Here is a 21,052-nt window from a genome sequence, read left to right on the forward strand (position 1 = left end):
CCGAAGACCACATTCAACTTCCCTTGGCCCCAGACAGCGGCCTCGGGCTAGTGACCGGGGTCGCCGCGTCCACGGCACGACGCAACGGGAAGCGCATGCGTAGGGCTTGCATCCTGGAGGGGCAGTGCGAGCCGACTGCGCGACACGCATGCGCAGAGCGCCCCTCCCAACACCAATCGAGCCTAGCGACGCGTCCGGTTCGCACGCGTCCGGTTAGCACGCGCCGGAGTTCGCGCTAAGGCGCACGCGCAGGGACCAAGGGGCGCCGAGGCTCCGCGAAGAGAGGGCGCGCGGGCCCGGGCTGTGAGGTTAGCTCGAGGCCGTGGCCTCCAAGCCCCCGAAGCCGTTTACCTCACCGCGGCGAGTGCTCGCGGCAGTCCGCGCCCCCTCCGAGCAATAACCGTACTCGCCGCCGCCGCCCCCAGCCCTGTACACGCCCCCCGGTCCCCTTCCTCCCGGTGTCTGCACCCTGAACCCGCCCTCCGCATGTTGAGCGGGCCGCACTTCCCGTAACCACACCGTCCAAAGAGCAACCAGGACTCACCAGTGTTTGAGACACAAAACCCAAACGGTCAAAGTTTCAAGTTTCCCAAGCTTTATTTATTGCCAAAAGATGGGGCAGCCCTCGCCAGCGGCCGAGTCGCCCTGCCCCGCCCCTCGAAGCTTCGTGCTGTCTGTGTACCATCCAGTGATGGAGTTTGTGTTCTGTTTTCTGATTGATTATATTTACTGCATACTCTTGCTTGCTCTGGGTTTTCTCTGGGGACCCAGGAGTACAGAGGCCTTGGGCGAAAGGGGATCAGGCCCCCCTGGCCACTGCACTGTGGAGCTGTGGCCCCTGGGCTGAGCAGAGGGGCCTGTGGAGCTCTGGGGAAGCCGGGTCACCAGAGAGCACAGAGATCCAGCATGGCCAGAGGCAGACACGCGTGGGAGGCCCACGTTTCCACCCGGCACCACCAGCAAGACCTGCAGACCCGGGCCAGCCCGTCCACTGTGGGGTCCACAAAGGGCCCCAGGCTCAGGCTCAGACTCACACCCCCCCACCTGACAGCACGTCCTGCCACCCACAGTTCCCAAACATCCCTCACAACCACAGCTCAAATCCACCTGTTTTATTTTTTCTTAAAAAAGGAGAAGAAAAAAGAACCAACCAAACAATGAAAACAAGGCAGCCGCCGGGCTCCCCTGGGCACTGGGCATGCATCTCGGTCGACAGGCCCACTTGTCCTGCCCGTCCCGCTGAGGCTGTGGTTGGTGGGAACACATCACCAGGTGTGGGAGGCGCTAACGAGCGGCAGAGTAAAAAGAGGGGTCGGGGCGGGCGAGAACCAGTAGTCTCAACGTAAAGTGCATGGCGAGGGCTGGCGTGGGGCCGCGCCGGGCCCACTCCCTCCTCCCCCGGCGGGGGGAAGGGGCTCAGCACAGGATTGCAGTCAGCAGGAGGTCGTGTCCACCGGCCACCAGGGGAGGGCGGACCCCAGTCCCTGCTGTCCCCCAACCACAGCCCTCCAGGACCCTCCGGCTTCCGGAGGGGCAGTCAGCACGAAGGGTGCAGCGGCCGCCTTCCTGGGCAGTGGGCAGCAGGCCAGCAGTCGGCGCGAAGACTGAGCAGGACCTGGCCGGGGCTCCTGGAGACAGGCTGAGACCAGAACAGAAGGTGGGTCACTTTTGGGTCAACGAAAGGCCCTGCATCCCAGGAAGCAGGCCCCCCTGGGGCCGCCCAGAGGGTGGGGAAGCTGAGGCCTGGTCATGCCTCAGTGCTGTCAGGCGCCTCAGGAGGCTAGGGAGGGCTGCGCTGCCTCAAGAGCCACCCCGGGCATCTCTGGCCACCTGGTGGGATTGAGCACGGCCTTTCTGCCACGGAACCGGGCCTCCCTCCAAAGAGTTCCTACCCCACCTGGCTGGTTCTGCTGCTGGCATACAAATTCCTTGGGAGGTGTTTCAGGGGCAGCTCCCTGGGAGAGGGGACATGGCTGGACAGGGGCTGTAGCCTCAGACCCCTACCCCACTGCTCACATCCTGAGCAGGCGATGGGGTCTCCAGTGCCTCTGGGGCCCAATCACCCTTTGTGGACTGGGCGGTCAGGGCTGGGAAGAGGAAGCAGGGAGGGGAGATGACGGCCTCAGTCAGAGCCCAGCCCCTCCTGACCTGCTCACCCCCCAACCCCCAGCCTGGTCTGACGCCAGCATCGCCCTGTTGCAGAAGCAGCCTGGCGGGGTGGGGGTGAGCCCCGCAGGTCTGCAAGACAGGCTGCCGGCTTAGGGGCCCTGATCCTGCACACGCCGCCCCCCGACCCCAGTGTGTGGCCAACGCCCTGATGAAAGTAACCTCCAACCCAGACCCCGGGGGCGACAGGCACAGGCCGTGACAGTGACACCAGCCAAGCAGGGCAGTGCCCACGGCACACCCCCAACCCATTCCTCCGGTCCCCGCCACTTCCCACCTGCAGGCGGCCACCCTCACTGCTGCTTGCAGGCTGACAGCCGGCGAATCTTGCTGCTGGCCGAGCAGGCCTTGCGGGCAGGGTTGGAGGCGGCACTGGCCCGGCGCTCCGCCCTCGACCTGGCGCTCAACTGGGCTGACTCGGTGCCATTCACACACACGGCTTTGGGCGGGCCCCGGCTCTGTGCGCTCCGCCCAGCCTCCTCCTCCGGGACCTGTCCTAGGAAGGAGAAGGCAAACTTGTGCTGACTGGGGGTTCCCGACCAACACGCCCCCAGCGCCCCGCCTGCCCGGGCCCAGGGCACCTCCACCACCTGTCCCACCAGGTCCTGCCAATGGGGAGCAGCGGGGCTGGCCTTCGAGCTGGCTGGGGCGGGGCCCAGCCTACGCTCACCTGCCTGTTCAGGTGTGAGTGGAGCCCTGCACTCAGGTGGGTGGGAACACGGTGGACATCAGGGACCTGGGGCCCGAGCCTTGGCTCTCTCACCTGTGCGATGGCCAGACCTCGCTGGGCCCCGTGGGACTCGGAGGGGCTGGGCTCGGGCCGGGTGTCCGGACTCGCCGTCTCTCCCACAAGAGCCCGCCCCGGCTCTCCACGCCCGCACAAACGGAGAGGCCGTCACAGGTGCCTGCCATGCCCCGGCCCCAACCGTGTGGGCTGCCAGTGCTCACCGGGTCCCAGGGCCACTGGCCCGGGGCCGCCCTCCCCACTCTGTCCCCGCTGAGGCGTGGGGGGAGGGAAGGGTGCAGGAAGCCCGTGCTGCCCATGGTGCACCCCCCTCCCATGGATGTCGGCAGGAAACTGCCTGCAGCTGCCTCAAGCCCATCTCCTCCGCACACGGAGCCCCGTCTCCACCAATGGCGTCCTATGCCTGACTCAGCCTCTGAACCTAGCCGGGAGGCACCGGCCCGTGACCGGGAAGCGTCTCAGGTCAGAACCCAGAGCGTGGGGCAGTGTCAGCTGCCTGCTCTGAAGGGGGAGGGGGGCTGCAGGGGCGCTGAGCACCGAAACTCTGCGCAGATCACCTGGGGCCCAGCCTCTGGCACAGTGACCACGGTCGGAGGGTGGCTGGAGGGCACGGGATCTGCCCCACATGCCCTCAAGGCACCGGGGCCACTGGCCCCGACCAACCAACACCCGGCCCAAGGCCCAGCACCAGCCCTCAGGGTGGACGGCAGAACCAGGGACCCAGGGGAGCAGCTGAGAGCCAGCCTCTGACCGTGACCACACGACAGGACCAGAACGGGAGAAGCCCCAACACGGCCCTCTGCCGGCCCACGGGCAGGTCAGCGAGAAGCGGCTGCCCAACCTCAGCACAGGACCGTCCGTCCCCACGTCTCATGTGGAGGACGTTCCCAGGCCAGGGATCTGGCTCCGGCCCAGAGAGCCGCTCTTGAACAAGCCCTCCCCCACCCAGGCAAAGCAGCCCCAAGCCTCTGGAACAGGCCTGAAGAGACGGTGTGTGGTCAGTGCCTCTACAGCCGGCTGACCAGCAAGGCTCACGCCCAGGCACCTGTCCCGGGGCCCTAGTGCCTCTGAGAGACAGGACACCTTGCTTCTATCCTGTGGAAAGGACGGAGGATCCAGGAGGCCTCAGGACTGGACCGTGGCCAGGGTTCCCAGGGCGGGGCATCCCACCTGACCCCAGGACCCCATGGGGAACAGCTGCAGCCAGATGCACCAGAGGCCTGAGTGTGCCCCCAGGAGAGTGGGACACGCAGACCCACCCTGGGGCTGCTCCCTGGAGGCCCCACTGGCCACCCTGCACACGGGCTCTTTCTACAGTAAACGCCTAAGCCCTAGGCGGCGAGCCGGAAAGAAACAAGCATGACCCGCACACGCTCAGCGGGGCAGACCTTTATGCAGGAGCCTGCGGAACCAGCCCCGGGATAGCACAGCACCGCGGGGAGGCGGGTGGGGCAGCGCTACACTAGGGCCCGAGCTCTGCCCGGAGCTCCTCGGCGGCCCTGGCCTCAGCTTCCTCTCCAGAAAGGTCTGAGCACTGGCTCTCCTGCGGGTCTCTCTCTCTAAGCCCTGCCTCAGACGCCTCCTCGCCACCTGGGGAAGAAGGCCACTCGTCAGAAGGGTGGCCACTGCGGGGAGGGCCACTGGACCCTCGGGCCGGGGGCGGGGCCTCCCCACTTCTCCCGTGACCCCCGGGGACTCACCGGGCACCGTGAAGTCCTGAGTGTAGATGATGTCGTCCTCAATGTCGAAGAGCTCGTCATCCGCAGCGTCGGCACAGCCGTGCAGGTCCTCCAGGTAGGGCACCACTGTCATGCCGCGCCACCGGTCCTTGCAGTCCGCGCTCGGCGGGATGGGCACCGGCTCCTCGGCCGGCGGGTGCTTCTTCCGGAACCAGCTGCGGAAGCCAGCGGGTCACGGCAGCCGGAGGCTTGCCTGGCTCACCACGTGGGCCCACCCCCAATTCCCGCTGAGAACCACGCGGGGTGGGAGAGGGAGAAGGGGCCCAACGGGAGAGACTGAGCCAGCAAGACCCCCGCAGCCCTGACCTCCCCCTCCCCTGCTCCCACTTGCTCTCACCACATGGGCCCCCAAGTGGGGAGCCCTGCGGGGACTCACCTGTGCTGCCGGATCTGCTGTATGGAAAACCGCTTGGCCGGCTCGTATTCCAGCATCCCTGCCGGGGAGACCAGCGGTGGGTGCAGGGGCCAGCACGGGCAGAGGGCCCTCCCCTGCCTGGGAGAGGTGGGGACGCCCGTGGGTGCCCGTACAGGGGAGGGGGTGGCGTGAGTGAGCGGAGCCCCCTCCCCCGCAGGCCTGGCCTCTACAGCCGGGTGCCCAGCACGGGGGCAGATGCTAAGCCCCCAGCTGAACGGAGAAGGACACAGCTGGGGCCGTCTCCCTGTCTTGACACGAGGGGCTGCCCGGCAGACACTACAAAGCCAGGTTGGGAGGACCAAGACCAAAAAAGGCTGGGACGCAGGACGGACAGCCCACCCCAGTGACCCTGAACCTGTTCACACGCCCTAAGGAGACAAAGCACATGGCTCGCCCCTGCTGGTGCCCACCGGCTTTGGCCAGCAAAGCCTGTGACTAGCCATTCTAGCTAGGACACCAAAGCCCCCCGAGGCAGCGGCAGGAGAACCGGAGGCCTCGAGGGCAACACACCGTATGTAGACACTGGTGTGAGGGCCTTTTGCCTGGCACCCGGACACTCAGAAGGGGCAAGGCTGACCTGCAGGCTGTGCTGGGCTGGCCCGAAGCAGCAAAGGGCGGCACCCCCCCCGCAGGGCTGCAGGGGGCCCAGGGCCCAAGGTCCCCAGCCCCCACCATGCTCAAGTGCCCACCCCCTTCCCCACGGGAGGACCGAGCGTGACGCAGAGAGGGGGATGGGGGCGGCAGGGCTCTGCACACCACCTCTTGGAGGTGCCTTTGTTCTCAGGAAACGAGAGGCCATTTCAGAAGCTGGGGCTCAGAGAGCTGAGTGTCTGAGTGATGTGAGAGTGATGTGAGAGAGGAGGAAAGGTCAGGGTCGCGGGCTCGCTGCAGGAGGGCAGGGCCAGCGCGGTGTTCCAGACACTCACGGGGGAGGCAGCTCAACAGCCCAGTGGCCGGGAGGAGCCTGCATGCGGAGTGCAGTGCAAAGGCCCTGAGGCAGGCCTGGGCGGAGGAAGCGAGAATGGGACACCCTGCCTGGACCTGGGGACAGGGACACGGGTGCCCTCTGCCATCTCGTCGGCCCCTCCTGGGGCTGTTTTGAGCGTTTATGAGAGCGAGGGTGGCAACAGATCATCATCTGTGTCACTGGAGCAAAGAAAGCTCCATACAGAGGAAACTCCAACCCACCAGCCCCTGGCGAGGGAAGGAGAGTCCGAAACAACAGCTCACCGCCTGCAACAGCCCTCGGCCCTCAGTGGAGCTGGGGGAGGCCAGGGGGCACGCTCCGGGCACCCCCAAGGACGGGGCCCACGAGCTGCTAAGGAGCGCTCAGGTGGGGAGGGCTGGGACTGAGCCAGCCGGGCCACCGCCTCCCGCTTGCTGGCTCCTCTCACATTCCAAGAAGACCCCAGGCAGGCGGTACGCCCACCCCTCTGAGGGCCCTGGGGCAGCTGGCAATGCAGGCCTGGACTGCGGGGGGCGGGGGGGGGGCCGCAGAGCACTGGGAACGCGGCTGCCCAGCTTCATTTCACCTTCACTAACAAGCCAAAGAACCGGCGAGACTCAGTCATCAGAAAGCTCAGGCGCCACGCAGGGCTGTGAAGATCCTCTTGGCTGTGCCTCACACGAAGGCCGGGCACTGACCCAGCGTCCAGCACAAGCCGAGGGTCAGGTCAGTTACACAGAGCCCGGGACTGTGGGCAGGGAACCTAGGACGGTGCCGGTCACACAGGGCGATACCCTGCATGTGCTGCGTCATCAAAACTAACTTCAGGCAAGCCCCAGGATGCTGGTGTGGCTCTCACCCATCCACGCCCAGACAGGCCCCTGCCATACACAGACAGCGCCACCTGCTGTACAGACCGGGAACTGCAGCAGGAAGAGGCCTCCCCCCCCGCCCCCCCCCGCAGGAGACCCCCACTCAGCAGGCGGACTGGGGTCCCCGCTGCTACTTCACTGTAGGGATGGGGGATCAGAACAGGGTGGAACGAAGGCCCAGGGCAGGCAGTGGAGCCCAGAGGAGCCAGCGGCCCCTCGCAGGCGCCCCTGCGCCCACTGCTCTCCACACCCGACTAGGCTCTGCACCACCCCGCCCCGCCCCATGTCGGGGAACTGCACAGAGAAGGGTCGGCCCACGGGAAACCCACGGGGGCCCCAGTACCCGCCGCCAGCCCACCCACCCCACCCACCCCTACAGCCCAGCCTCCTGCCTCGAGGGCCTCACCTTTGAGCAGGTCTGAGAGTGGGGGGCCGCAATCCCCCGGGATGGTGTAGTCCCCCTTCCCGATGTTCTCAAACAGTTTGTAGATATTGTCCCCCTCGAACGGGTACAGGCCTGTCGTGATGTTGTAGCTGCGGCCCCAGGAAGGACAGACCAGTCAGGAGGGCCTGCCTCACGCCCCAGCCTGGAGCCAGTCTGGTCCCGAACCTTAACCACCCCCACCTGTGGGGACTTGGACTTGGTGAGGAGTCCAATGTTCTGGAACACATGGTGGTGGCGGCTCACTAGGAAGATATGGAAAGCCACCGGATGGCACGCTCTGACATGGTGGGTCAACGGTATACGAGTCAGCTCTCAGTAACATGAAACGGGACACCCACGCCACTGGCTGCGCGCACAGGGGGCTGCAGCGTGAACTCGCCTCGGGCAGGAGAGGCTTCCAGAGAACACAGGCCCACCCAGTGCCGCCTGAGCTCATGGAGGAACAGACGACCACGTGGCGGCGTCTGGGTCGGGGGTACGCAGCGGTGGGCCGAGCATCGCCGGCGACTCATGGTGTCTGAGAATTCTCAGCCCCAGGAGTCAGGATGGAAACACCCACCCAACAGCGACTGTGGCCGGTGTGGGAAGCAGCGCAGGTGGAGACCAGCACAAGCCCAAGGTGGGCGGGGGCCAGGAGGATGGCCGGTCCCAGTGCCTGTCTCCCCACCCATGGGGGCTCCTGACCCCGGCTCTGTGGCCTTCACAGACTCTAGGGGGCAGCAGCAGCTGGGGGACCTGCCAGGAGGGGCAGGTCAGGGAAGCCTGGAGCCCAGACGGGGTACCTGGGGCCGGGGGGGTGATGGAGGACCCCTGGGGTGGAGGGACCCAGGCCCAGGGGCACTTACAGTGTGACCCCAGCTGACCAGATGTCCACCTTGAAGCCAGAGAAGGTGTCCAGGCCATTGGCGATCTCGGGCGGCTGGAACGCGGGGGAACCCTGGCTCGTCCGGCACGTGTCGTCCTCGGCAAACGGGTGCAGGGCCTGTAGCAGCACCAGACAGCCCTCAGGGAGTGGCCCTCGGCGGGGCTGGGACCCCACCCTGGGTCTGGCTTGGGGGTGGGGGGCACCTACCTCGGCCACGCCCAGGTCGGAGATCTTGAGCGTGCCACCCGTGGTGAGCAGCAGGTTGCCGGGCTTGATGTCCTTGTGCACGATGCCCTGGCTGTGCAGGTACTCCAGGCCGTCCACCAGCTGGCAGAAGTACCTGCAGGGCACAGCCTCTGTGACCCACCGCACCAAGAGGCGCGGCCCCACCTGTCGGGAACCTCAGCTGCCTGGAACAGCTGCCTGCAGCGACCCAGCGGGACCAAGGATGGGAGGCCGAGGCTCAGGGGCCGTTGGTGCCGGGCAGCCCATCAGGGAACCAGAGGGCCAGTGGCTGGGCTGATCCACTCCTGGGCCCCCGCTGCAGTAGCTCCCACCACGGGCACCTGCCCCAGCTGCCCCCCCAGCCTGGGCAGCCCAGGGGCCCTGCTATCATCCCAACCTCTGTGGCCTGGATACAGCCCTGCTGCCCCCCCGTCCCCCCTGGGGCCAGGGACCCAGGCCAACCCACTGACCCCTCACACCACAGGCCAGCTGGTCCTACAGCAATTTGGTGTTAGGGGTTGACTGCCCAGGAAAACTAGCCAGCCGGGGCAGTACAGGCCGCTGTCAGCAGCTTCCCAAGCACAGGAGGCCCCAAAGCCTCGGTGGCGGCCACAGTGGGGCAGGGAGGTGCACAGAGAGGAGCTTGGACCCGTGAGTGACCGGGCGGGGGCGGAGGGGGCAGCAGTGGGGTCCGCACGCTCACCCGTGGGCCTGGCACACGGGGAAGCGCTTCTCGGGCACGCTGTCCAGCATCTCCTGCATGCCGCACACGCAGTACTCCATCACCATATACGTGCGGCAGTGCTAAGGAAGGCACGCTCAGCCAAGCCTCTGCCCCAGATGGGCCATCCCCAGGGAACAGACAGATGCCAGGGGGTGAAGGCTGCACTAGTGCAGTGAGCTGGAGACCCCAGAGGGATCACAGGTGCTGCAGGAAGCCCCCCGGTCATTCCACACCCCAAGGAGGAGCTCAAGCCCCAGCCCTGGCCCCCAAAGGAGCGAGGAGGGGCGTGCTGGCCCTGTGGAGAGAAGGCCTGAGCAGGGGCGGGAGGCCAGGGAGAGACGAGGGCAGCACAGGGGTGGGGCTGCGGAGCAGGGGTGGGGAGCCCAGGGCCAGGCTGAAGCCCCCCAGCCGCATCTACACCGTGGAGGGGCAGCCCTGCGACTAGGATGGAGAGGACCCCCATCACCCTGCATCCAGCGAGTCAGTGACAGGCCCCTCTGCGACACAGGCCCCTCAGCAGGCCCTGGGGCCCCTATACCCTGCTTCTCGGAGCTGCAGCCCAGGAGTAAAGGGCGAAGGCCGAGGACACTCCCAGTACACCACTGCCGCAGTGACACAGTCCCCATCCCTTCCCCCATGCATCCGCCACAGGCCAGGGCGCACAGCCCCCCAAACAGAAGCCAGGAAAGCGTCTCGCTCCTGGGACCAGGCTGACAGCAGGGCCCCAGCTCCACATGAGAACAGGAGATCTAAGCAGAGAACCAGCCTGCATCCTGCAGCGCCCCCCGTGGGCACTCACTGGAGAGGGGCCCCAGCCCCAAGGTCGGCAGCGCTCAGGGAACACCTGGCACCCCGAGCCCCAAAAGGATATATCTTCTGCTTCTCCTCGTTGTACAGCACGTCCACCAGCTGGATGACGTTTTTGTGCCGTAACCTCCTCAGCAGCTGGATTTCCCTGAAGACAGAGGACGGAGGCGTCAGCCAAGCCCCTTGGCCCGGCAGTGCCGCCAGCCCCCAGGAACCGTGCAGAGGGCAGCACCGGAGTGAGCAGCTCCGCACAGGGGCAGCTAGTCCTGGGCATGTCCCCGAGCCCAGCAACACGACCAGGCCCCGTACCCGCATTTTAACTGAAGACGCACAGAGACCACAGCGAAGGCCGCGCGGGGACAGCAGGAGAGCACGCGGGAGTTGGGGCTCCAGCCAGGTCCCCGCATCCCCCCACCCACTCCTCCCTCTGGAACTGAAGCCCAGGCTCCCCGCCGCTGTCAGGGCAGCTCCACGAGGACTCCCTGCAGGAGCTGGGGGCGGGGGGGGGGCCGGGCAGCTCCGCAGAAGGTTGAACAGTCACCAACTGACCCAGCACCTCCAATCAGGGCACGTGCCCGGGAGGACCGAGAGCACGGCGACCCGGTCACACGTGCTCATGGCAGCACTGTCCACGGGAGCCCAAGGGCGGATACAACTCCAGTGTCCCTCCACACATGGGAACATCACTCAACCCTGAGAAGAGGTGAAAGCCCTGACACTCGCTACAGCGTGGACGGACCCTGAGAACATGATGCTCAGTGAGAGAAGCCAGACACAGAAGGACACACAGTGTGTGATTCCATTGATGGGCAACGTCCAGAACAGGCCAGTCTACAGACAGAGAGTGGGTTCCTGGTTGTCAGGGACTGGGGATGGGATGGGGTGACTGATGAGGACAGGACTTCCTTTTGGGGTAACGGAATGTTCTGGAACTAGACAAAGATGAGAGTTGCTACGAAGATACTAAATGTCACCGAATTGCATGGTATGTGAATAATACGTCAATAAAGATTTTTTAAAGTCCTCACCGGGAAGCCCAACCATGAAACATAAGACCAGCCGGGCAGGTGAGGGGTCCCCAATGTCATGAGACCCGAGGCGCATGCCTCCCACTGTCCACATTCCATGAAGAGGTCGCCTATTCCAGGAAGCCGTTCCTGACCACACCCCACCCTCGCACACCAGCACGGATCCTGTGCCTTCGACACCACCCACCCTCCCCAGCGTAGGTCCTCCTCCCATGCAGATTCCCTGGCCCGGCACTCATGCAGCCTCTGAAGGGAGGGTGCCCCGGAAACAGCATTTCTGTGTAGCACCCACTCCCCAGACCCATAGCACAGGAGGCCACCGACTTGCTGGAGGAAACACAGCTTTACAGCTGCTTCCCGTGAGCTCACTGCCTGCCTGGCCTGCCCCCCACCCCACTCCCACCCTCACCAGAGGGTTGCGGGGCGCAGCAGTAACTCTGCCCTCATTCCCCCCATCATTCCGCGCTTATCCCTAACCACCTGACCTCTGAGGTCTGGGATGCTGCACACATTTCAATCCACACCTGAGTGGGAGGGAGGGGAGGAGACTCACAGACGTTGGGGTCACCCTGGTTTACACCGCCTGACCTTTGGGATTTATCCTGGTGTCCAGTGTGAACAGGGATCACACTCAGTTTTCCCCCAAATAAATGACACACAGTAGCTCCGCCTCAGCACTGTGACGTTGGCGTGTCCTGGGCTCTATGGGGTGTGGAGCAGCATCTGACCTCCACCCCTTTGATGCCAGGAGCCCCCCTCCCTCATCGTGACAACCACAGATGTCCCCAGGTATCGCCAGGTATCCCTGGGGGCAAGACGGCCCAGGTGAGAGTCCTGCTATAAAGGACCAGGAACGTTCTGGGGTGTGGAGAGCAGACCCTGTACCGCCCCTTCTGGCCTGTGAGCCCCTCTTGACCTCTGGCAAGTGCTCCCTGAACCTTCCCACCTCGGGCCCCAGTGCTGGTCCCCCAGATCTCACTCACTCACTCAGTCTTGCAACGGACGGACCTTACCAGGCCCCTGTGGGTCAGGCCCCGGTCAGGTGGGTGCCCTGTCCGTGGGGGCTTGGGTGCACCTCTGACGCTCCGGGTCCACCACCACTTGTCAGGGAGCGGCGCTGTGCCCCCAGGCGTCCTTCCCGCTCTCGCCCAGACCACCCCACAGCTCTGACTCCCAGCCTTGCTTGCTGCCAGCTCTCCGGGGCCAGAGCTCAGCTCTGCTGACTCAAGGACCCTCCCCCGCGGGCAAGTCCCCTCCCTTTCTGACAGTCGAGGGCTGGTGGCCGCCCCGGGCCACACGGCACAGCAGCCTTTGTCATGACAGTGGTGACCAGGCCTTTGGGGTCCCTGCCAGGACTGAGTATAGAACTCCTCCTCGCAGGGGTCCCAGGGGCAGGGGTTCCAGGGGCAGGTGCAGAGCCGGCTCCCCTCAGAGACCAGTGTTTGGCACCTGCCGTCCACCCAGCCAGCCAAGTACCCGCTGAGCTACCTGGCCAGAGCCGCCATGGGGTCTGCGGCCCAGAAGGGAAGGGTGTCACGTGGGGAGCAAGCTGTCGCGAGCTACAAGCTGGGGGGGGCTGAGGGGGGTGCCCAGCGCAGACCCTGACCCTGTGCCAGCCTCCCTGGGAAGCTGGCTCCGGGGGGGCTGAGGGAGGGCCCAGCGCAGACTCTGATCCTGTGCCAGCCTCCCCGGGAAGCTGGCTCCGGGCACTCTCCCTCTCGTCTCCATCCAGAGGCGCTGCAGCGGCTAACTAAACCACACGTGTGGACACCAGAAGGCCCTTCGTACCTGGAGCCAACACGTGGCCACCACCTGGAGCGCTTACAGCCAGGCTTCAAGCAGCGTCTGCCGACCCAAGTGTGGGAACCCGCCTGAACTCAGACACAGGCTGCCAATAACACGCGTGGCAGCTCCGGGAGGGGGGGCCCGCGGCTAGTCCAGGGGCCCCGGGGAGCTCACCCCAGGCCTTCCAAAGCGAGGACAAGCCCCATGGCTCTGCCTTCTGTGCCGTGAGATACCTGGGCCTGGAACCACCTTCCGGGCCGCACCTCCCCATCCGCCCACTGCCTTTGGGGCAAACTTCTGTGCGGGAGGAGGCGGACGGCAGCACCCCTCCCTCCACAATTAAACAGCTCACCCCCTACTCTGATGCCGACAAAGCCAGCCCTGAAGGGAGGTCCCCGCGCTGTGGGTGCGTCAAGCGCTCATGTGGTCAGTTAACCGTGATGGAAACCTCCTGGAGAAAAATGTGTAAGTTCCAGTATGGATACCAGAGAAGTGGCTACAGTGTCCAGCTCCTCCGAAAGAGGAGAACCACACCCACAGGCGGCATGGAGACGTGCGCTCCGAGCGGGTAAAATGGGTGTGGAGGACCCCCGAGACATTCACTGCAGAGACCCGGCCAGGGAGGAGCTGCTACACCTTCTCTGAGTTCTCCGTCTCCTGCAAAGCACACCACTGACCGGAAAAATAGAAAAACAGTATTTAAAGAAAGAGGAAAAGCCAGGCGCTCAGCCAGGATGCAGGAAGTAAAGTGACAGGAAGCTGAGCCTTCCGGCCCGGCCGCAGCTGCTCAGGGCGGGTGTCACAGGGACCTGCCTGCAGTGCCGCCTGAGCAGAGCGGACTGCTGGGGATGGACTCGCTGACTACCCAGGAGGGAAACGGAAGAGCCCCTGGAGCTCACAGAGGAATGGAAAGGAGCTGCCACCACGGTCGCCCATCCCACAGCCGCCGGGGATGCACCCACCTCTTTCCCTCCAGACGGGGATGGTGACAGGCATGGGTCCACAGAGAGCAGGGGAGGGGACGATGGCAGCTCTGGACGAGGGACACTGAGCAAGACCCCCCTCACCCCTTGGCCTCTCTGCTGATGCTTCTAATCATATGGCAAGAGGCCATCGGGGATCCGGGAGAGAGACTAAAATGAGGAGGAATTCACTAAAAGTGAAGTTCAACACAAACACTCGCTCACTCAGCTTCCCAGAAGCACAATTCCTAACGGGCACCAAGTGGGGACAACCCGAATGTCCACTGACGGTTGAGTGGATACACCACGTCCCTCCACACCCGGGAACATCACCTGAAAAGGGGTGAAGCACTGACACTCACTACCACGTGGATGGACCCTGAGAACACGATGCTCAGTGAGAGAAGCCAGACACGGAAGGACCCACGGTGTGTGATTCCACTGGTGGGAAACGTCCAGAACAGGCAGATCCATAGAGACAGGGAGTGGGTTCCTGGCTGTCAGGGGCTGGGGGAGTGAATGCTGATGGGGGCGGGGTTCCTGTTGAGGGGATGGGAGGGATGTCCTGGAATTAGAGGTTATGGTTACACTCTCTGAAAATACTAAACGACACTGAGTTATCTACTAATAGTTGAATTTTACGTCACGTAAATTATGTCTCATTAAAGCCGTTAAAAGAACGAATCGCCGTGTAAAAGAACGCATCGCCGTGCAGCATGAGGTCAACATGGGATAAAGGGCAGCTTTGATGTGATTCCCAACACACTCCTGAGTGAGGAGCCAGAGTGCCCCCCCACCCCCTGCGCCACAGCCTGGGGTGTATCCCAATGGCCCCTGAGCTCCCACTGCACCTCACAGTCACACCCCTTGGCCAAGGAAGGACCAGACAGGGAGGCTGCGAGGACGTTCATTGCGGGGCGCCTCAGTGGACCAGCCGTGCCCTATCGCTACCAGCCTGGCCTCACGGCAGAATCCTTCCCAATGGGGGGTGGGGGGCAGGTGCCCAGCAGATGCCAGGACCTGGCAGAGGCCACTCAGGACGGGAACAAAGGCCAGCAAAGTCCAGGCTCTGCTGTACGTGCTAAAATCCCAACCACTCACCCCTCAGGTTTAAGTACCTGCCAGTCGCTACTGGCCTGGCCAAGGGAGGCCCAGCCTAGAGACTGGCGTCGGCCTGCTGGGACCCAGCCACACGGGCAGGGACGCCGATGAAGGAGGCTGGCAGGGCCGCGAGCCGCCCAGCGCCGGCCCCACACGGCTAAGTGCCCGCACCCCGCACACACTGGGTACAGACCCTGACCTGCCTCACACAGACGGGCCGTGGGGCACACAGACTGCCCTGGCCGCTGTACGCTTCTAAACAGCTGATGAAAGCCCACAAAGAACAGTATCTTGGGACAGGTGAGAATCCCGTGAGCGGGGCCCATCTGCCACCCAACTTCCCCGGGGGGTTGCGTCAGAGGGGCGTGTGCCCACCGTCTGTATGGGTGCGAAACCCCACGGCTGCCCCCAGCCAGGGAGGCGCCAGCGCGGCTTCTGCTGCCAACCGGGAAAGCAAGCAGGTACAACTTACTGTTGAAAATGATCTTTAGGGGAGTTTAATTTTTCATTAAAAAGTGCTTGGATAGGTGACGAAAACATGCTAAACAAAGGCTCGAAGGGAGCGTGGCAAAGGCATTAGTATTAAAACGATGAGTAATTTCTGTCTTACTTCTCGGTGGTTTTCAGAACTTTCGTGTTTTACAATAAGAGCAAATTAGTCTTTGTGAGCAAGAGGGGGACAAGCACAGACCCACAGCAGCCCTCCTGGGAAGAGCCACAAGGGGGGAGGACCTCCTTTAACACAAAGTGCATTCTTTAAGGAAAAGCTTCCCATCCCAACTGGAGCTGGAGGACTCCTGAGGCTTCTCTGGAAAATTCTGGATGCTTCACTCCAAGAGAAGAGTCTGGAGTTGAGTTCATTAAGTCTCTCCAAGACAAAGGAGCCTTTTTTCCCTGCAGCCGCCTGGCGGCAAGGCTGACCCAGAAGCCTGGATCTCTGGGCCGGGGAGTGGACACCCAGCCCTTGCTTGAGCCCAGGGCCTCACCTCCTCCGGCCTCCAACCCGGGGCACTCTGTCAGGACTCAGAACAAGGGGACAGGGTGCCTCCGAGCAGGGCGCGCCCCCTCACAGCGCCCAAGGAAGGAGGCACGGTGGGTTTTAACCCGCAGCCGCATACCCAGCAGGTCCTCACGCCACACGCTGCAGATGGCAGGTGAACGCACGGGGCCAGCGCTGCGCTCCAAGGGGCCTCAGAGAGGTGAAGACCTGCGCTTCTAGGGCTAAGCTGGAGGAACCGGCCCAGGCCCTGCAGCTGTGACACCTCGTGTTGACTGCCAGGCCGGCTGTGGACCGCCAACCACTCTGCCTCCTGGGCCTCAGTTTCCCCTCCGGTTCTTCGGATGGACACTGTGTCTCCACAGCTCCTGGGACCGTGGCTGACCGCTCAGGAAACGAGGACTGGGAGCCAGCAGGCTGCGACCCTCCAGTGGGGCAGCAGAGCACGAGGGTACGCTTTGGGTGGTGAACGAACGTCCCCTAACTTGACCTTGAGCATGTGCATTTGCATGTGGGGAGGGCCTTTATCACGTGTACATCATGCTTTGGCAGAAGTGGGCGCTCGACACCTCCATCGCATCTGCGGATGTGCTGGGACCCACTCAGCTCTGCTGCCCCCAGTCCACGCCCCTGGACGCGTGCACTCCCTGAAGCCCCAGGGATGGCCAGCAGGGTGGGCTTGGGCGACTCTAGCCAGACAGATCAGTTGGGGCTGGAAAGCAGCCTGGCCCCTTGGGGATGGACTCTGGGAACCCCTCCTACCTCCGAGTGCTACTCCCAAGAGGCTGGGGCCTGGGGTGCCAAAGCAGCCCAGCGTAAAGCACCGGCACCAGAACACCTCCACGGACCCAGGCTGACCTCAGGCGGAGGGAGGGTGCATCCATTCTGCAAGAGCACAGCACCGCGTTCCCTGGACAGATTCAGGGATGAGGCCTAAGAGGAGCCAGGAGGACGAGGACCAGCCCTGGAGAGTGGGGGGGCCCAACCCGGAGCAACGGCCAACTGGCATCCCGAGGGCCACGTCTCCCCCACACGCTTCTGCCTTAATGAGAAAATGTGACTTAGAAGCAAGGAGTGGGGATCTGATGAGAGGCATGGCCTCGCTTGGCCCACAGGAGGGCACCCGCTGTCCCCTGGCCTGTCTCCCCAGGACACCGGTGGCCCCTGCCCCACCCCCACCCTGCAGGTAAGAGACGGGCACAGAGAACTGAACAACTGGCCCTGGGGCGCCTGGCCCCACCTTCGCCGGGGGTCCACAGCTGGGGCACTGACCACAGCCAATCAGGTCTCAACACCCTGCTCCCCGACTTGACCACCCTAGGCAGCCCAGAGCAGGCAAAAACAGCTGGGCAGCGCGCTGTCACACTGCATGAGAGCAGGGGGGCCAGGAGGAGGGAATGAAAGTGGATCTGGGAGCAGCACTCCCAGTACCGGCCAAGGTCACCAGCCAGTCCCGCTGCCGCCTGGCCCGTGAGATAAACCCCTCGGCTCGGGCAGGGCAGCAGCGATAAGGATGGGTGGCCCCTCCTGAAACCAGCAAGAGGGATGGAGGCAGGGCTCCCACTGTCCTGGCGGCGGTGGGGTCTGCACACAGACCCCACCATCTCTGGGATGTCAAGGGGCAGACGGGTGCCTGAAAAAATACGTGTAAAAAGTTTGCGGGGTCACAAGTTGACCCCCTTCTCAGGAGTCACCGGGCCTGCGACTCGCCAAAGTGTCCTGTGTCACATCCCAGGAAAGTGAGAAAGGGCGAAGTTCCCCCCTGCTGACTGATAAGCCGGTGCAAACAATTATTTTTGGCAACCGCACGGTCCCCCTCCAACAGGATAAACAAACCGCGTGTCCCCAGCCCTACTAAGAGCCGCGCGCTGCGCGGAAACCTGCCGGCGGCGGGCAGGCCCCTTTCCGAGCCCAACTGCTCTCAGCCAAACCAACGCCGGCCGCTTCCGCCGGGCACCTCAGCCCTCCGGACAGCCGGGAGGGCAGAGGGGGTGAGGGGCGCCCCCTTCCGAGGAGGGTTCCGCATCGGCCGAGAGCACAGGACGCCCAACCGCAACAAGCTAGTCTGACTTCACCAAAGTACCCTAGCGAGTTGCCCACGACCTTCCCCGGCTGGTCGGCTCGGGTGCTTAAGGAAAGAGAGGACGAAAGGAAGAAAGCGAGAAATGGAGGGAGAAGAAAGGGAGGAAAGGAGGAAGGAGGGGGCCGCCCAGCGGGCCGCGCCCCCACCCAGGAAGCCCGCACTTACTTCTTTACGTTGGCCTCCCCGTTGGGGATCCTCCGCAACTTCTTCTTCTTGAGAATTTTGACGGCTCTCCGGCACAGCGTCTCCGAGTCCAGCACCTCCTTCACCTTGCCGTACGACCCCTCCCCCAGCAGGTCCCCCATCAGGTACTTGCCGATGAGCTTGGCCCGCTTGCGGCGGGGCTGGTAGATGACCTCGGTGGAGTCGATGCGGTGGATGAACGTGTCCATCCCCACCGACATCAGCTCGCCCTCTGTAAACATGCCCAGCTGCTGCGGGTCCGCCACCTCCATCCTAGACCCCAGGCCTCCGACTCCCGCCGGCGGTCCCTTATCCCCTTTCTGAGCTTCGCGGTGGACGGTTCTTCCGTTTGTCACCCCCCCCCCAAATTCCCTTCTTCAAAAATAAAAGTCAACAAAATCTCAAAAAAAGAAAAAAAAAAAAAAAGGAAAACCCTTCTTGGAAAAGAAACGATTGTACTGAACGTGAGTTCAAGAGGCGCGCCTGCTCCAGAGCCCGGGCAACCGGGCGTGCGCAGCGTCCCAAGTTTGGGGGCCGCCCGGCCTCGCAGCTTCGAGGCGGGCCGGCGCGTCCACGGGGGCCCTCGAGAGGCCGGTGGGGCCGGGAAGTGCTAGGTCATTCTCCAGGGACTTTAGACCCTCGAACGAACACGGCCGCGGCAGAGTCGAGTCTTCTCCGCGCCGTCCATTACCAGCGGCCCATGGCGCGCGCCGGGGGCCCCGCACAGGCCGGCCCCGGGGCCCCCAGAGCTGGGCAGGCGAGCTTAGCCGGGGGCCGGGCGCGCCTCTCGGGGGCGTCTCCCGCCGACCTCGCCGTCCGGGGAGCCCGAAACGCCGGCAGGTGCGTGTCCTGAGCGCGCGGGGCACCTCCGTCCGGCCCAGCCGGCTCCCGCCAGCGCCGGGGCAGCCCGGGGCCCGCCGGCCGCAAGAAACAAGCCCCGTCCGAGCCGCCCACTGCCCGGGCGCCCGCACACCGGCCCGGGACCCCGAGCGGCCGCGCGGGCCCGGCGGGCGCCCCTCCCCAAACGGCAGCCCGCGCTCGCTCTCCGCCCGAACGCCGTCGGCCGCGGGCCGCGGGCCGCGCGGGGCTCCGGGCGGCCGAGGCGGCGCAGGCCGCAGGCCCCGGGCCGGGGTTCCGGAGGCCGCCGGAGCCCGGGCGGCGCGTCCCCCGCCGCGGCCGCCGCGCGCGTGGAGCAGGCGGGGCGGCGCGGGGACCCAGCCCATGCAAGGCGGCCGCACTGCCGGCCGGCGCCCGCCGCCGCTGCCGCCGCGCCCCGCCTCACTCGCGGGGGCCCCGGGCCGCCTCCCCCTTCCGCGCCCGACACGCCGCCGCCATCTTGTTTACCTCCTCCCCCGCCCTGGGCCGCCGCGCCGCCGCACGCCCGCCGCGGGCCCGCCCCTCGCGGCACCGACGTGCACGCCCGTTGGCCGAGCCGGCCTGCCCCGCCCCCTAAGCGAGCCCCGCCGCCGCCCCCCATTGGGCCGTTTGGACCCAGGCGGGCGCCCGAGCGGGGATTGGCTCGAGCCCGGCCCCGCCCCAGGGGTGGATACTCCTTGATCATTGGTCCGCGGGGGCGACCGTCAATGGGAGGGGGCGGGAAACAGGCGTGCGGAGGCGAGGCCACGACGCTGACCTGGGAGGGGTTGGGGGCTGGGGGCGGAGGTCGCTAGTGCCAACAGCGTCCTCGGAACCGGCGGGGTCGGAGCGCAGCTCTTGCGGCCGGGACGCGGCTCGGGGACCCTGGTGGGTGCCTACCAGGGCCTCTCCCCCGAAACCCCGTTTGAGGCTAGGTCAAGGGTCAAAAAGTAGCCGAAAGTGGCCAATTCGAGGCAAAAAGCCTTTAAGAATCTCTCGGCCCAGATCGTGAGAGAAGTGCGCTGGGCGGAGTCTGCCCAGAGAAACTCACGGGCTAAAATTCAGAACCCAGCTGGGATGGTGCCGGCAAAGTGCTTTGGATGAAAAACAAACAGTTGGCAAAATACTACGTCTTAATGAAACTGAAAATACTTCCAGGCCTGTGTTTTTTTTTTTTTTTTTTACCTTTCTGTTTTTTATCATTAGATTCTTACTTTGCCGGAACAAACTGCTTGAGTGGAAACGTTGGGAGCTGACACCATCGGATTTGAGCTCCAGATTGGTGGTTCTGAGCCTGACACCTGTGAACTACCTAAACCTATGTGCAAAATTGAGTGTGCGCATGTGCTTGTTCTTGGGGACATCCGTGAGTTTCATCAGATTCTCAAATGACCCACAGAAGAGGGATTGCTGTGGCTTTGGGGGTGGGGGGCCACAAGTCACACCAACATACCAACAAGTCCTAATCAGACCATGTGGATTAGCCTGAGATTTCTAAATCATAAAGATCAGAGCAGAAACCACTGAAACAGAATAGAAAAAGAATAGCGAAGGGCTTCCCTGGTGGCGCAGTGGTTGAAAGTCCGCCTGCCGATGCAGGGGACGCGGGTTCGTGCCCCGGTCCAGGAGGATCCCACGTGCCGCGGAGCGGCTGGGCCCGTGAGCCATGGCCGCTGAGCCTGCGCGTTCAGAAAAATTAAAAAAATAAAATAAAATTAAATTAAAAAAAGAATAGCGAAAATTGATGAAGCCAAAAGATCGGTCTTTGAAAAGATAAAAACAATTGATAAAACTCTAGCCAGACTGACCAAGAAAAAAGGATGACCAGTATCAGGAATTAAAGAGGAGATATCACTACAGACCCTGCAGATATTACAAGGATTAGATATAGGAAGAACTCTATGCCCATAAAGTCAACATGAAATGGACCGACACCTGAAAAGGCACTAAAATGAAAGCTTACTCAAGAAGAAATAGATAATTTACATCATTTTATATCTATTAGAGAAATTAAATCTGTAGAGAAAAACCTTTCTTATTTTGGCTGCACAGCTTGTAGGATCTTAGTTCCCCCATCAGGGATTGAACCCAGGCCCATAGCAGTGAAAG

At 63.8% G+C, this 21,052-nt stretch overlaps 1 protein-coding gene across 5 annotated transcripts; it reads right to left on the minus strand.

The window, feature by feature from the left end:
• Positions 1-91: 91 nt before the first annotated feature.
• Positions 92-18,477, minus strand: STK11 (serine/threonine kinase 11). 5 transcript variants are annotated; one of them, XM_079915653.1, is made up of 10 exons: positions 18,071-18,378; positions 10,014-10,097; positions 9,122-9,211; positions 8,401-8,533; positions 8,174-8,310; positions 7,290-7,417; positions 5,027-5,084; positions 4,612-4,805; positions 2,444-2,657; positions 92-1,639 (listed from the first exon to the last, which is right to left on the minus strand). In XM_079915653.1, the coding sequence occupies exons 1-10, from the start codon at positions 18,358-18,360 to the stop codon at positions 1,417-1,419; spliced, it is 1,551 nt and encodes a 516-aa protein (XP_079771779.1). In that variant the 5' UTR covers positions 18,361-18,378; the 3' UTR covers positions 92-1,416. The 5 variants fall into 5 exon arrangements, with proteins under 5 accessions (XP_079771779.1, XP_079771781.1, XP_079771782.1 ...); XM_079915655.1 differs by having other exon boundaries at positions 1,504-1,639; positions 2,444-2,662; positions 18,071-18,477; XM_079915656.1 differs by lacking the exon at positions 92-1,639 and adding an exon at positions 1,660-2,087 and having other exon boundaries at positions 2,444-2,662; positions 18,071-18,477.
• Between the last annotated feature and the right edge of the window lie 2,575 nt (positions 18,478-21,052).

Source organism: Stenella coeruleoalba, assembly GCF_951394435.1.
Source record: "Stenella coeruleoalba genome assembly, chromosome: 3".
In the NCBI taxonomy this organism is placed as follows: Eukaryota; Metazoa; Chordata; class Mammalia; order Artiodactyla; family Delphinidae; genus Stenella; species Stenella coeruleoalba.